This window comes from Alligator mississippiensis, chromosome 6, assembly GCF_030867095.1.
Source record: "Alligator mississippiensis isolate rAllMis1 chromosome 6, rAllMis1, whole genome shotgun sequence".
Lineage (NCBI taxonomy): Eukaryota > Metazoa > Chordata > Crocodylia > Alligatoridae > Alligator > Alligator mississippiensis.
Genome location: NC_081829.1, coordinates 21,902,433 through 21,915,308, shown reverse-complemented (window position 1 = coordinate 21,915,308; position 12,876 = coordinate 21,902,433). Strand labels below are relative to the sequence as shown.

At 44.7% G+C, this 12,876-nt stretch overlaps 1 protein-coding gene across 1 annotated transcript in view; it reads right to left on the bottom strand.

The window, feature by feature from the left end:
- Positions 1-12,876, bottom strand: part of WDFY4 (WDFY family member 4) — a 287,362-nt gene that overhangs the window by 45,237 nt on the left and 229,249 nt on the right. Inside the window, exons 51-53 of the mRNA XM_019499474.2 lie at positions 12,447-12,556; positions 2,563-2,716; positions 636-727 (exon numbers count right to left, since the gene is read on the bottom strand). Of these exons, the coding sequence (XP_019355019.2) occupies positions 636-727; positions 2,563-2,716; positions 12,447-12,556 (356 nt within the window). The remainder of the gene's footprint in view (positions 1-635; positions 728-2,562; positions 2,717-12,446; positions 12,557-12,876) is intronic.

Here is a 12,876-nt window from a genome sequence, read left to right as displayed (position 1 = left end):
CTAAAGTGCACCACCAAAACTCTCTGCATTTAGCAACCTCTCTAGATAAATTCCCTTTGAATTTGTCACCATCTGGTTTTGTCTCCACCACAAGACACACAACACGACTAGGTCTTTTCTAGTCATTAGTAAATAGAATTACTTGTCATATGTCCCAGCATTTTAGGGCTGTTTGCTTTCAGACTGCCAGTGGGTGACCGACACTAAAGTCAGTGTGAAACAGCAATTAGATCAGGCTCTGTTAGTAAAAGCTACCAGGATCTGGAATGATTTGACAGTGACAAAGGTAGCTAGTTAACTCTAATATTCAAGCAGCTGTGTGATATGCACACACAGCTGGGAGAGCAAATATGCATTATACACATGCAATTGCAGACAGACAAGGTCCATGTCACAGAACTCTGATCCAGATCCAAACTTTATCAAGTTTAGAGCATTTGCATAGCAAGTGGGAATTGGCTTACCACAGAGACAAGTGTCACACGCAAAATTCAGAGCCAGGTATGATGTTCTGCAGAGGGACCAGTGTACTTGGAATCAGTGCTGTGGTTTGGATACTACTTATTCATCTCCTACTTACTGGGATCCATTGCAATGTCAGATCATGGCATTTCAGATTTCAAGTAGTTACTGACCTGCCTATGTAAATTGATGAATTTATGAGGGTCTCCATCTGCCCAGGGGGGAAGCTGTACATCTCCCATCACAGTTCCATCCTGCATGCTGCCTACAACATCCACAAAGGGAAAATAAGACACAAGAATCAGCTGGAGAAATTATAGTTTAGTTTCCATTTCTGATTTCTGTTTCAACAAGGCAAGCCTCAGGCCTTAAAAGTTACAGTAAGTTTTAGTACCACTGCAGTTCTGGGTCCTGCCTCAGATATAGACCAGATCCCCTAAAATACTGGAGGAAGCTATTTCTCTTGGGATTCCCAATCTAGTTTAGTAGATCCATAGTGATTAAACAGCAGAGAAGACATAAGAATAAAGATGCAAACTAACATCAAGAACTGAATCTTCAGAAGTTCCCCCACTATTAGTTATTACCACAATAAGAAACGTACATGTTCCTAGAATGAACTCCATTCCAGCTCTGACTGCAAACACAAGCCAAGCAAACCCAGGGGTAGTGTAGGTAAGATATGCTAGTTTCTGTAACCAGCAGCACGCAAGGGAGAAATGCAGCAAGCCTTACTTCTGATCAGTTTTGACAGCTTGGCTTCAGTGACCAGATACAATAACCATTTACAATTGGGCATGGCCTTTGTTATGAGTTTGAAGAAGGGCTTGAACTCACATAAACACTATCTATAGTAGCACTGTACCTTCTGTCTCTCTCATAGCTGGGCTTTAGTCACAAAACCTAAACTGAGGCCGAGGCCAAGGCCCTGGCTGCAAATGCTGCTGAGGGTGGGAGGCTACTTCAGCCCTTGTTATATATAGGGTTAACAAAAAGGGTATAAATGCAAAGTTTAGATCCATGTTCTGGCAGACAAGGTTATTTGGGTAGATGTGGTATCTTTTATTAGACCAACTAAATATTTGGAAAAAGAATTATTTAGTTATGTGTCTGTGCGCTCACATGCACGTGACCAGCATGCAGCCAGGCAGGGTGGTGGGAGCTGCCCCAGCAGCTGGATGCAGGTAAATGTATAGGGAGTTGGGGTTGGAGGTTCAGGGCTTGGGGACTGTCTATGTGTGTGGGTTTGTGCGCACATGAGTGTGTAAGTGTGCACGCGCGTGTGTGTGTGTGTGTGTGTGTGCGTGCACACGCATGTGTGGAGGGGATGGGTGTGTGAGGCGGGGGCAGATGCCTTCCAGTACTAGAGGAAGGTAGCCAGACACTGAGGCTGCATCACAGCAGGGGAGGCAAGGGGGGAAGGCATCTGCCCCTCCAGCGGGGGTGAGGGGGGCAGTCCTTTCAGGGTGGCAGAGTTGCATAGCTGGGCTGGCAGCACCAGGGCTGGTGCTCGTACCCTGTGAGGCGCCCGGGAGACGTTGCGCAGTAGGCAGGTGGGGCCATGACCTGGCTGCCTGGCACAGCACAGGAACCCCAGCCCAGGGCATGCAGGGTGCCACAGGCCTCCTCTCCTCCTCCCTCCAGCCCATGCCAGGGCCAGACTTGCTCCAGTGCTGCCTGAATGAGCCAGAGCCGCTGCACACACCATGTTCTGCCCTGAGCAGGATGGGGGCAACTGGGGGCCCTCTCCAGCAGGGCTGGGGGGCAGGGGGCTGTGGATTGGGAATGAGGGGCACCAGCAAGGCCAGGGGGCTGTGGGTCAGGACTGGCCATCAATCTTTAGAAATGGGTCCTATCCATATTGTCTCAGTACAAAAAAGGTTGAGAACCACTGTTCTAGATCTAGGGCTTAGCTCCAAACTAGCAAAATACAATGGTGAAATGGGAGATTGAAACTAAACCTCCTTGCCATTGGGATACTGGGGGCATGTTTCAAACTGCACGGCTAGGAGCCACATCAGCCAAGGAACCTTGACACATTGAGATTCTGTCTCACAGCACAACGCTAGCAGGAGTGCTCTTGCTCCATTCGAGACTTACCAAATTCAAAATTATTAGAGTTGGTTAAAAACTCAGGCAAGTAGAAGAATTCAGGGATGAGCTCCCTGACATCACTCATGTTTTCTCGCGATGCTGAGTCCCACGTGTTCTTCACACTGTGAAACATCCGGTCTGCAACATCAAAGCCTCCACCCTGCATTGGAGAGAGAAACACAGAGGGGGGAGTGTCCAGTCTCAGAATCAAAGAAATGTAGGACTGGATGGGACCTTCGCATGTCATTTAATGTAACCCCGTTTGAAACAGGATCATCCCTACTCAAACCATCCTATACAAAGCCATTGTCTAACCTTTTAGCAAAACTACACATTCAACCCTGACACAACCACAAGACATAACGCCCTAACCTGCCACAGGTAAAGCAGGGGAATCACAGTGGCCAATGTCCTGCTGCTGCAAGGACTATTAAAATATGCTTGAGCGATCCAAAGAAGAGGGCCATCAACCTCACCCCCTGCCCCCCCCCCCCCCCCCCGCCCAGCTAAACAGGAAGGCAAAAACCTCAACAATCCATATCACCAAAGGCCTCCACAGTTCATTGGTTGTGGAATCTCCATCCTTGGATGTTTTTAAGATCCAGCTAGACAAAACTTTGGCTGGGATGAACTAGTTGGGGATGGTCCTGCTTTGAGCAGGGGGTTGGACTAGATGACCTCCTGAGGTCCCTTCCAACCCTAGTTTTCTATGATTCTATATCAATATGATCAAAGGATAAATTTGTTCTTGACCCAAATATGGTGATCAGTCCAACCCAGAGCAGAAGGGCAAGACCCTGTAACCAGAAACCTCCAGGTTTAAATCCCAGTAGGAGCACTGGCACACACTAGCCAAAATCCCCAGACTTGGCTACAGCCAGAACCCACTGCTTCTGAGGAAGGGGAAAAAAACCTTCAGAACACATGCATCAGCAGGACAGGAAAATAATTCTTTTCTGGCCCCAAGTGCAACCAGCAAAGCCCAGAAACATGGGAATGACCATAGAAGAGCATAAATATAGCTGCTCCTAGATCACCCCTGACCAATGCTTGTCCAACCTCTTCTTGAACATCTCCAGTGATGGACCTTCCATAACTTTCTTATGCAGTCAAAAGTCCACAAGTTTCTTAGGCTCCAATATAGCACCCAGGAGCAATAAGCTACAGTGACATGAATTGCACATGTAGATGCACCCACTGTCTGCTAAATTCAGGCTGATAACATAGACTATTTTGATGATGATAATGATCACTCATGTCTTTCATCCCAAAACACTTTTAAATCAATGGGAACAACCTTGGTGCACTGATTTAGGCCTGACTGAGGAAAGCAGTTAAGCATATCCTTGCAAAGAATTCTTTTTAGGAAAGCAAATAAGCCCATGATTAATTTTATGGATATTAAACACTTGCTTAAGTGCCCTTCATGAATAGGGGTGTACTTTCATGTTTTAGGGGTGTACTATTTTAGCCAATTTTGAATTTTAAACATCATTGCAGAACAACAAGAAAGATTTTTTACCACCCTGCCTGCCATCTGACACCTCCAGGGAAGGAATTTTACCTGATCTACAGATCAAATAGCTACTCAGCACAGCTCACAAAGACATTCTCATGGACCCAGGGGGACAGCCTTCCACCTTCAGCTCCCTCTGTGCAAAAATGAAGTTTATTTCCTACCTGTGGGGACTTTTTACCATCTTGTACCATCTATACCTTTCCCAGAACCTGATGAAGGGACTTTGATCCCAAACGCTTGCAGAAAAGGACAATTTTTCTTGCGATTTTCCAGATGGTCTAATAAAAGGTATCATTCTGGAACCAAGAGTTGTAGTTTTTTTGTATGTCTTCATGAATAAGGAAGCTTTCCTTATTTAGAACCTTGGAAAAAGCCTCTCAATGATAGGGACATTTGCCTAGGATTGGGCCCATGATATATTTTAGGTGATATTTTCAACGTGTCTCTATGATATAGGAGCTCGAGTCTCAGCAAATTCCACTGGGACTTACGTTCCTAAGACTGTTTGCCATTTGCAAAAATCCACCCTTATATTTAGGAAGAGGTCACTACCCCCTACCACTGACACAAATTTAATTCTAGAACAATGTAACTAGTACTTACCAGGGTTAAGCTATTTGATCTGATAGCTTGGACAGGAAAGTGAGATATTCATGTCTCATTAAAACTTCAAGGGAAAAATTAGGCTGGCAGAATGTGACTTATGCCATTAGTATCTGGACAGCCTAGAGGTCTTCTGCCTCTCCTGCACACTTGTGAGTAGTAACATAGAGTCACTGTAGCTCATGGCTCACATTTGATTCTATAGGACAACTCTACTTTCTAGTCAAAACCCTGAACACTAGACTGGGGTATTGGTTCATAGCTAGTTACAGGGGTCAGAAAAAGTTGATGGTCCACCTGGGATTAGTGGCCCATTGGGCACATATGGTTAATTTTCCATAGCAAACAGTGCCCCAGCCAGCCCCCCCACTGCCCAACACCAACACCTGGAGCCCAGGGCTGACCCCCATGTCCCTGCCAGCCCAGGCCTACTCTGTCCTGGCTCAAATTGCTACTGTCCCAGGTGCACATGTAGACATTGCGCTCAGGAACATTTTACTCAGAATCAAACTACTTCAGAGTTTATTGCTTTGCCTTAATTTCACACATAGATGCACCCATTATATACCAATTAAGCACAAATGTTCCTGATCTTTTGCTTGGGATCTTTGCTAATTCCATAATCTGGTCTAGGATATTTCTCCAATAATGCTGCAGGACATCATACAATTTTTCTGAGTCCTGGATAATCCAGGTTCTCTTTGTGTGCTGGATAAGGTTATGGGAGACAGATCAAAAGCATCCCTCTATAAAGCAGAAAACTAGCTGATACATACATACCTATCCATTCCCACTATCCAGGACTCTAACTTATTATTAGTTCTCACATTTTGCAGATGTCAGGAATAGTAGGACAATTAACAAAGACTTCCAATCCAGCTACTGCATTCCAAGATGCTTTCTACAAAGATAGATTGTGACTCCAGGTACAGTATACTAGAACTATATATATATATATATATATATATATATATATATATATATATATCAGATCTAAGTCTCACTAGCCTATGATAGGCCCTTAACCCTTGCCTGCTGGGAGGTTGTACCCAATGAAAGATGGCACTGACTGCTAGCTTGGGAAAAAGAATTTCAGCAGGGGATACGTTTTGAACTGTATTCTCTGGGCAAGCCAGATCATTAGGCTTTTCCAAAGAAAATGCTGTCACAGAGTGGATCTACATAAGATGCTTTACTGTGGAGTTCACTAAGTAGTTCTACAGTAAAGCATCACCATCTACACATGCACCCCTATTAGGCCAGAGTAAATGAATTAGGTCTGCCATAGGCTAGTACTGTTTGGGACAAGTACTGTCTTATGGTAGAATTATTTACTCTGCCATAACACATGTGTAGACAGTGACCAGGGCTGGCTGGGGCATGAGGGTACTACAGTACAGGGCTAGCCCCACATTGTAGCACCCTCATGCCCCAGCCAGCCTATCTGCAGCAAGTTGAGCCAGAGGGAAGCAGCTCTGGCCTGGCAAGTTGACCCCCTACCAGCTGGGGCTTCTCTGACACAGTTCAACATGCTGTGGTCCTGGGTAATGGATGTAAATGCTGCGCCTGGGAGCAGTTCGCACTGGAGTTTATTGAGTCTTGTTAATATCACATATAGATACTCTCAAAGGGATTTAATTACATCTTAGTTTTTATGTAGATTTGCTCATGGGAGTCATTTGTTTCATAATATGAGCAGCTTCCCAAGATGGATTTAAATACAAGAGTTCAAAGGCCAGTTAAGACTGAATCTGACCTACAGAAAAGAAGCCAAGGTAAACTTCCACTGACTCAAATCTCTTGTGACTAATTTATAGAGAGCTGGAATTCCCCATCATGGTTGAGCAGTCTACTTGCTTTGAATTGGCAAAGACATATGCTTGCACAAAAGGCAGCACATCTGCATGTAGGGTATTCAGGTTCTGTTTGACTGACTTCTTGATAAGACTTCAGCTCCTATATTCTCTACATGTGCCATGTCAGGTGCCAGATCAAAAGTGAATCATCTCTTTGGCATTACTTACAAATAACTGGGGCTTTACCATTCAGTGGTCTTGTCTACACGAGACGCTGACTGCACAGTTACTGTACAGTCATTTAGTACTCACACACACAAGTACTAAATGACTGCACAGTAACCAGTGTTACTGCATAGTAGCATCCTCAAATGGCTTTTTGGTGACACTGACTGCACAGTAGCATCACATCATGCTTCATGCCATGTGATACAACTGCACAACAGTAACAAGCTACTGCGCAGTCAGTATCTTATGTAGATGCGGCCAGTATGCTATATACAAAAGTAACAGAGAAGCATCTATGTAAAAGTGGGAGCCTACCCTCTTCTGGGCAAATTCCACGTTTAAGGAAACAGGTACAAGATAATGCAAGTCAATGGAGCTTAGATATGGAGTTAGTTGGAAGATCTCCTGTGCTCACAGGTCAACACTGGGCCACTCCCATGTTGATTGGGCATTTGTCATTACAAATGGAAGAATTCAGCTACAGTGTTCCCAAAGCAGAATTGGATTAGGATTTTGGCCCAGCCTCAACCTTAATTCACCACACCAACAGTAATTTCTAGTTCATTTCCTTATATTTTATTCTCATTTTCTCCATCACACTGAAAATTGTGGCACCTGTCCACAGCCACTCAAGGGATCACAAATGAACACGTGACTTAATCTCATTGGGAATGAATCTGACTCACAAGGTCATTTTGGGCTTGGTCATTATCAGTCAGGGACCTTTAAAGTCAAATTGAAATTGAAATTAAAACAGGAGGAGGAGGACTATAAATAAATCAACAGCTAACAAGTACCTCATTGAAGCATATTAAAGGGCTCTGTGTATTTAATCTGCACACAGAGCACTGTGTCTTGTTGTGATTGATGCTTTTTCATCTTTTTTGTAGTTTTTATGAGAGCTGATGGTAATCTCCCGAGAAACAATATGATTTGTAATAAAAAGATTACCTGTATTAAATAAAAATAATATATACATAGGAAATGCTGTTAGTGCAACAAATCTGGTTAAAGATATTACCACTACGAAAAAATGTGATTTTTTCCCTGGCTGTCTAATTCATTTTAGGGAAAAGTAATATCTTTAAAAGTTAAGCCTGTATTATTTATAAAGGAAGCAATAACTGATTTTCCCATTTCTTATATTAATAAATTTATTTGCATATATTTATATCAGAATTAATGAGTTTTCTCTCTCACTTGGAATGCAGAAACTGCACTGAAAGGAGAAAAGAGAATCTGGAATTGCTTTATGCCTTTAGACTGCAAGTCAACATAAACTCTTACAGCCTTTCAATTGGCTGCATGAAGTAAGGCCCATCGTTTTCTTCCTTTCAGTAAAGCCATCTCAGTAATCAGGGGCAAACGGTAAACATAAATACCTTTAAGGATACCATAGAGTCGAATGTACGCAAAGTAGTTGGGCAAAGTGTTCACCGGGAAAAGTCGGAACCATTCTTTGTTCCAATAAGCACTGACTCTGGAAATACTGAGTATATTTCACTGCTTAAAGGGTTGACAGTGCATAGCACTGGATCCTGATAGAGAAGCACTTGACTTTTGGCTTGAAATGATTGCACCAGACACTTCCTCTGGTCAGAGAGCTGAGGTGACTCCTCTGAAGTGCACAGCACAACTATATCTTTCTATAAACACAGATCTCCATAACCACATCAAAGGGGTAAAAACCAAGGCGGCAGAATGACATTTAAGCAGAAAAACAAATGGGGATCAATTGGCTATTGATAAATTTAGGACGCTAATTAGAATAAAGTTTTTAACTATGAGAGCCTTCCAACTCAAGCTGAGGGGACAAAAGGCCTAAAGCAGAAAGGAAAGAATCTAACTCCCAGAAAAGGGATACAGTCACTAGGGCTGTGCAAAGCTTCAGTCCTTGATTCAATTCGGCGGAGATTCGGCCCGATTCAGTGGCCAAACCTCCAAATCAGAATCAAATCAGAGGACCCTTTAACCTCTCTGAATCAAACTGGAACCCTCCAAATCAATTCGGAGAGATTCGGAGATTCGGACGTAGAGACAGCTTTAAATGCTTTTTCTACATACCTCTAGGTAGCAGGGGCTTGTGAGTGCTGCGATGCTGGGACACATGGAGTGTCCCACAGAAGCACAGGGGGCTCCCCAGCAGCAGACCCAGACGTGGACTGGAACTACTTCCAGTCCACTTCCGGGTTTGCCTCCAAGCATGTGAAGGGCCCCCCCCCACTCCTGTGGGATGCTCCATGCGCCCCAGCATTGCAGGGATCATGAGCCACACCTGCTACCTCAAGGTATGTAGAAAAAACTTTTAAAGCTGTGTCTATGTCCAAATCGCCTGAATCTGCATCAAATCTTCAGATTTGGATTTGGATGAATCTAACCAGGAACAGTGATCAGAATCAACTAATTGAATCACTGTCCCTGATTCAGGCCAAATCCAAATATGAATCGAATAGGGGCTGCTTCGCACACCCCAAATAGTCACCCTGACAGCAGGGTGAACAGGTCAGGAAAGAGCACTGCCAGACAATGTGTAAGGACACTTCTGCAAATATGGAATGAATCAATTCAACAGCATGGGCTATTTAGGCCTGTGGGTCTCTTGACTACACCTCAGAGTTAGCAGATGTATATTACAGGACCACACATTACAGGACCAGGTAAGGGAAGGACAGCACCAGCTCAGATGCATGAGTATCAGTGCAGGAGCAAAGAAATAAGATAACCAAAGGAAACCAAAGGATGGGTTCATTCAGTGGACCTGTCTCAAGGAAATACTTAAGAGTACTTCACTAGATCTGAGAGGCTTTTTAAAACAGAAATACTAATCACTTGCTGATCATTCAAGAATGTGGCCAAGCAGCAGACACAGACTGCTGATTTGCTATGGATAAATGTGTCTCAGCAATCTGGCGTAGCATTTGTGATTCACCGTAGCAATAACCAGTGAAACACTACTGAAAGCTAATGCATACAGCAGACATCTATTGCTGCTGCTCATTACAGCTGTGTACAGACATTTATGGACGTTTGGACGAGGTTAGAATGCGATAAAAATGGCCACCTGATCTAACCTAGTTTGCTTAAGCGCTGACCTTACACTTAGATACCTAGTTAAGTCAATCTAAGTGTGAGCTGTACAGAAGTTCCAAGAAGGTTAGACTGACCTGAAAATGGATGACCCAACCTAAGTTAGCCCTACCTCTGAGGTACTCTAAATTAGATTGGACTGACCATTTTTAGACCAATCCAAGTGTCCCAAACTTCTGTACATTTACCAGTGCAGCCCTGAGGCTGGAAAAGCACAGCCACTGGCCCCTGCCCTAGGGCTGTAATTTTCCTACCCATCCCCCTGGCACCAGGCTATTTTTAGCTCTTCCCACCACACCAAACCCTCCATCCAGCTCCTGGTGCCAGTTTGCCAATGCCAGGAGCTGAGGAAGTCATTTGGGGTGGAGATGGGGGCAGGAGGGATGTAGCTTCACCAGGGGGAGTTATTTGTCTGGAGGTGGGGGTGGGGTTAAATGGAAAAAAATAGCCCCTGGTGCCTGGAGGTGTTGTAAAGAGCCCCCAATCCCTCCCTGCTGTCCCCATTTTCCCTACAGAACCCCTGATCCCCCTGAGCCTGCTTGCCCCCCCTCCCTGAGTCCCTCAACCTCCACACTACCCCCCCCAGGCCAACTTACCTTATATTGGATGGTGTAACAAAAGGGGCCCAAGAGACCCCATGAGCAACCCTAAGATCTGCGAATGGTCTGAGCAAGCCCACAACAAAACAAGAAACTTATCTCTGGGGCAGGAAGTGACAAGGCTGTGACGATATACAGCACTGCCACCATGGTTTAAGAGCCAGTTGTCAATCAAGCTGTGTGGTGCCAGGCTGATGACATCAGCCCCCGACACCACTGTTGAAGATTTAAGACACCTGGAGTGCTGGGGAGGGAGGAGGACAGCCTGCCTCTGCTCTACAGCTACAGCAGAGGCAGGCACAGGACACCAAGTCAGTGAGGTGTCAGAGCCCCAGGGCTCAATCTATATGGAGCAGAATACGCTTTGTGCTCCGGAGGCTAGAGAGTGAAGCCTCAATTAATGAGAAAATCCAGCAACTTTAGGGAGATGAGAGAGTTGTTGACAGGCTAATAAGGGCACTAGCCAGAACAGAGGCAACCCTCCAGAAAATAGGTTCCACTTTGTTTCTTTGTTCTTTTCTTCTCTTTCTTCTTTTTTTCATTGATTTCTTTTGAGTTTTGTTGAAGTGTGGTTAAGATCAGGACATACCAGAGTCCCAAAGTCAGGGCTTGTTGGCAAGAGACAAGCTAGCAATCCGGATAAGGCTAGGAAGCACCTTCAGGATTGCCTTAGGTCAAGAGCTGGATCAGATTGGAATCCCACATCAGTTCCCATTGACTCAACATTGACGGCTGGCATGTGGCTGGGGGTGTAAGGGAGGTGGAGCCCCCTTTGTCAAGTGCTCTCAGATCCATGAGTACCCCAAGTGGGACCCTTGTATTACCAACACTGAACCCCTCCTATTCAATTAGTTATCATCAAAGTCATGGCAGGAAAGTCGAGGGGAGGCCTAACTTGGTGGAGACTCAAGAAAATTCCTCTCTTGGATAATTGAGAGTGTTACAGATGGCTATTTTTAACTTGATCTAACATCCCCTTAATCTCCCCAAATGTCTATATATAACCTGTATGACATGTTGGAAAACATCCATCATTAAGGTGCAGGGATGCTGAATACATGAGATGAGGAGGCTGCTGGAGCATGCTAATTAGCATGCTTCAGAAGACTCTACTAATTGAGTAATGTAATTACAGCCCACCCCCCGAAGAAAGGAAGCTGGTGGCGGATTCAGTGGTGGGGGGAGGTGCTGAGCAGCTGGACACACAAGATTTGGGGATGGATTCAGCAGCAGGGGTGCCGAGCAGCCGAACATGAAGCCAGAGGCAGCATGGAGTCACCTCAGCCACTCCGCCCAGCCCTGTGGGGCCCCCCAAAACGTGGGACCCAGGGTGATCACCCCGATTCACACTCCCAGGGATGGCTCTGGTGGAAAAGCACCAGGAACAACACTCCATATTTTTGTGATTGGTCATACTCTAAGCCCTCTGCTCCTACAGCATGTTCTACTGTCCTGGAAGACAGTTCAGAACATGAATATGCCAAAGAGTTACTGCTCATATTCCCAGGCCTTCACACAAAGTGCCCCTGTGGTATGATCCAGCTCCCCTAGAAATTTTGCCCTGGCTGTCAGTGGGAGCAGGATGGGGGCTTCCCATATCTGGATATGCAGGAATTTCAAAAGACGTAGATTGTTTACAGACATGTTAAACCCCCCCACAAAACTGTGCTTTACTTTAAGCTTGATGCACCCCTGCGCTAAGTGCAGCAAATGCTCAGAAGAGGCAACACATTAGTTGGCCCTGGTTTGTCCAATGTCTGTATAGTTTGGGCACTTTGGTTGGACTTTCTGGCACTTTTATCTAATAGCTGATTGAATCAGCTTTAGCCAAAAGAGCCAAAAAGCCCTGCTGAAGTGCCTGATATATACAGATGATGAGGAACTGGTTTGAAATAACGTGCTTCTTCTGGTAATGGTAAAGCACCATTTTTTGTTTTTTTTTTCATGTCTGCCAGCACACTTGATACCTAGTTTATTAGCCAGTTGTTTGCGTCTTATGTGGCTTATAACAACTCTAAGTATTGCATTTGAGAAAGGGTAAACGACTTGTCCTTTTACCTGCAAGGAACAGAATGTTTGTGTAAATGGCTCCATTCGGACCAAGTAAGATGCCACTATAATCGCAGATGAATAGTGGGTACAGTAGTGACATCGGGCCAACAGGTCTCCTGTAAATCAGACACAATCAGTTTCAAATGATGCCATCTGAAAATTACCATTACTCTATTTAAGAAGCTAAGGTTTTCAAAATAAGACAGACATGTGCTAGGACCTGTGTGCAAAAGCTTATTTAGTAGGTTGGATGTAGGCACAAGTAGCTAGGTATGCTGTTATCTGGCCACATCTGTGCAGTCACCCACTACATTTTACATGACGTTCAAAATACACGTGAGTGCATGAGTCTGGAATGAACTACAACAGAAGAGGCCCTAATTACCATCCATTTGGTCCTTCAACATTCTTAGAGGAAAATAACTTCATTTTGTTT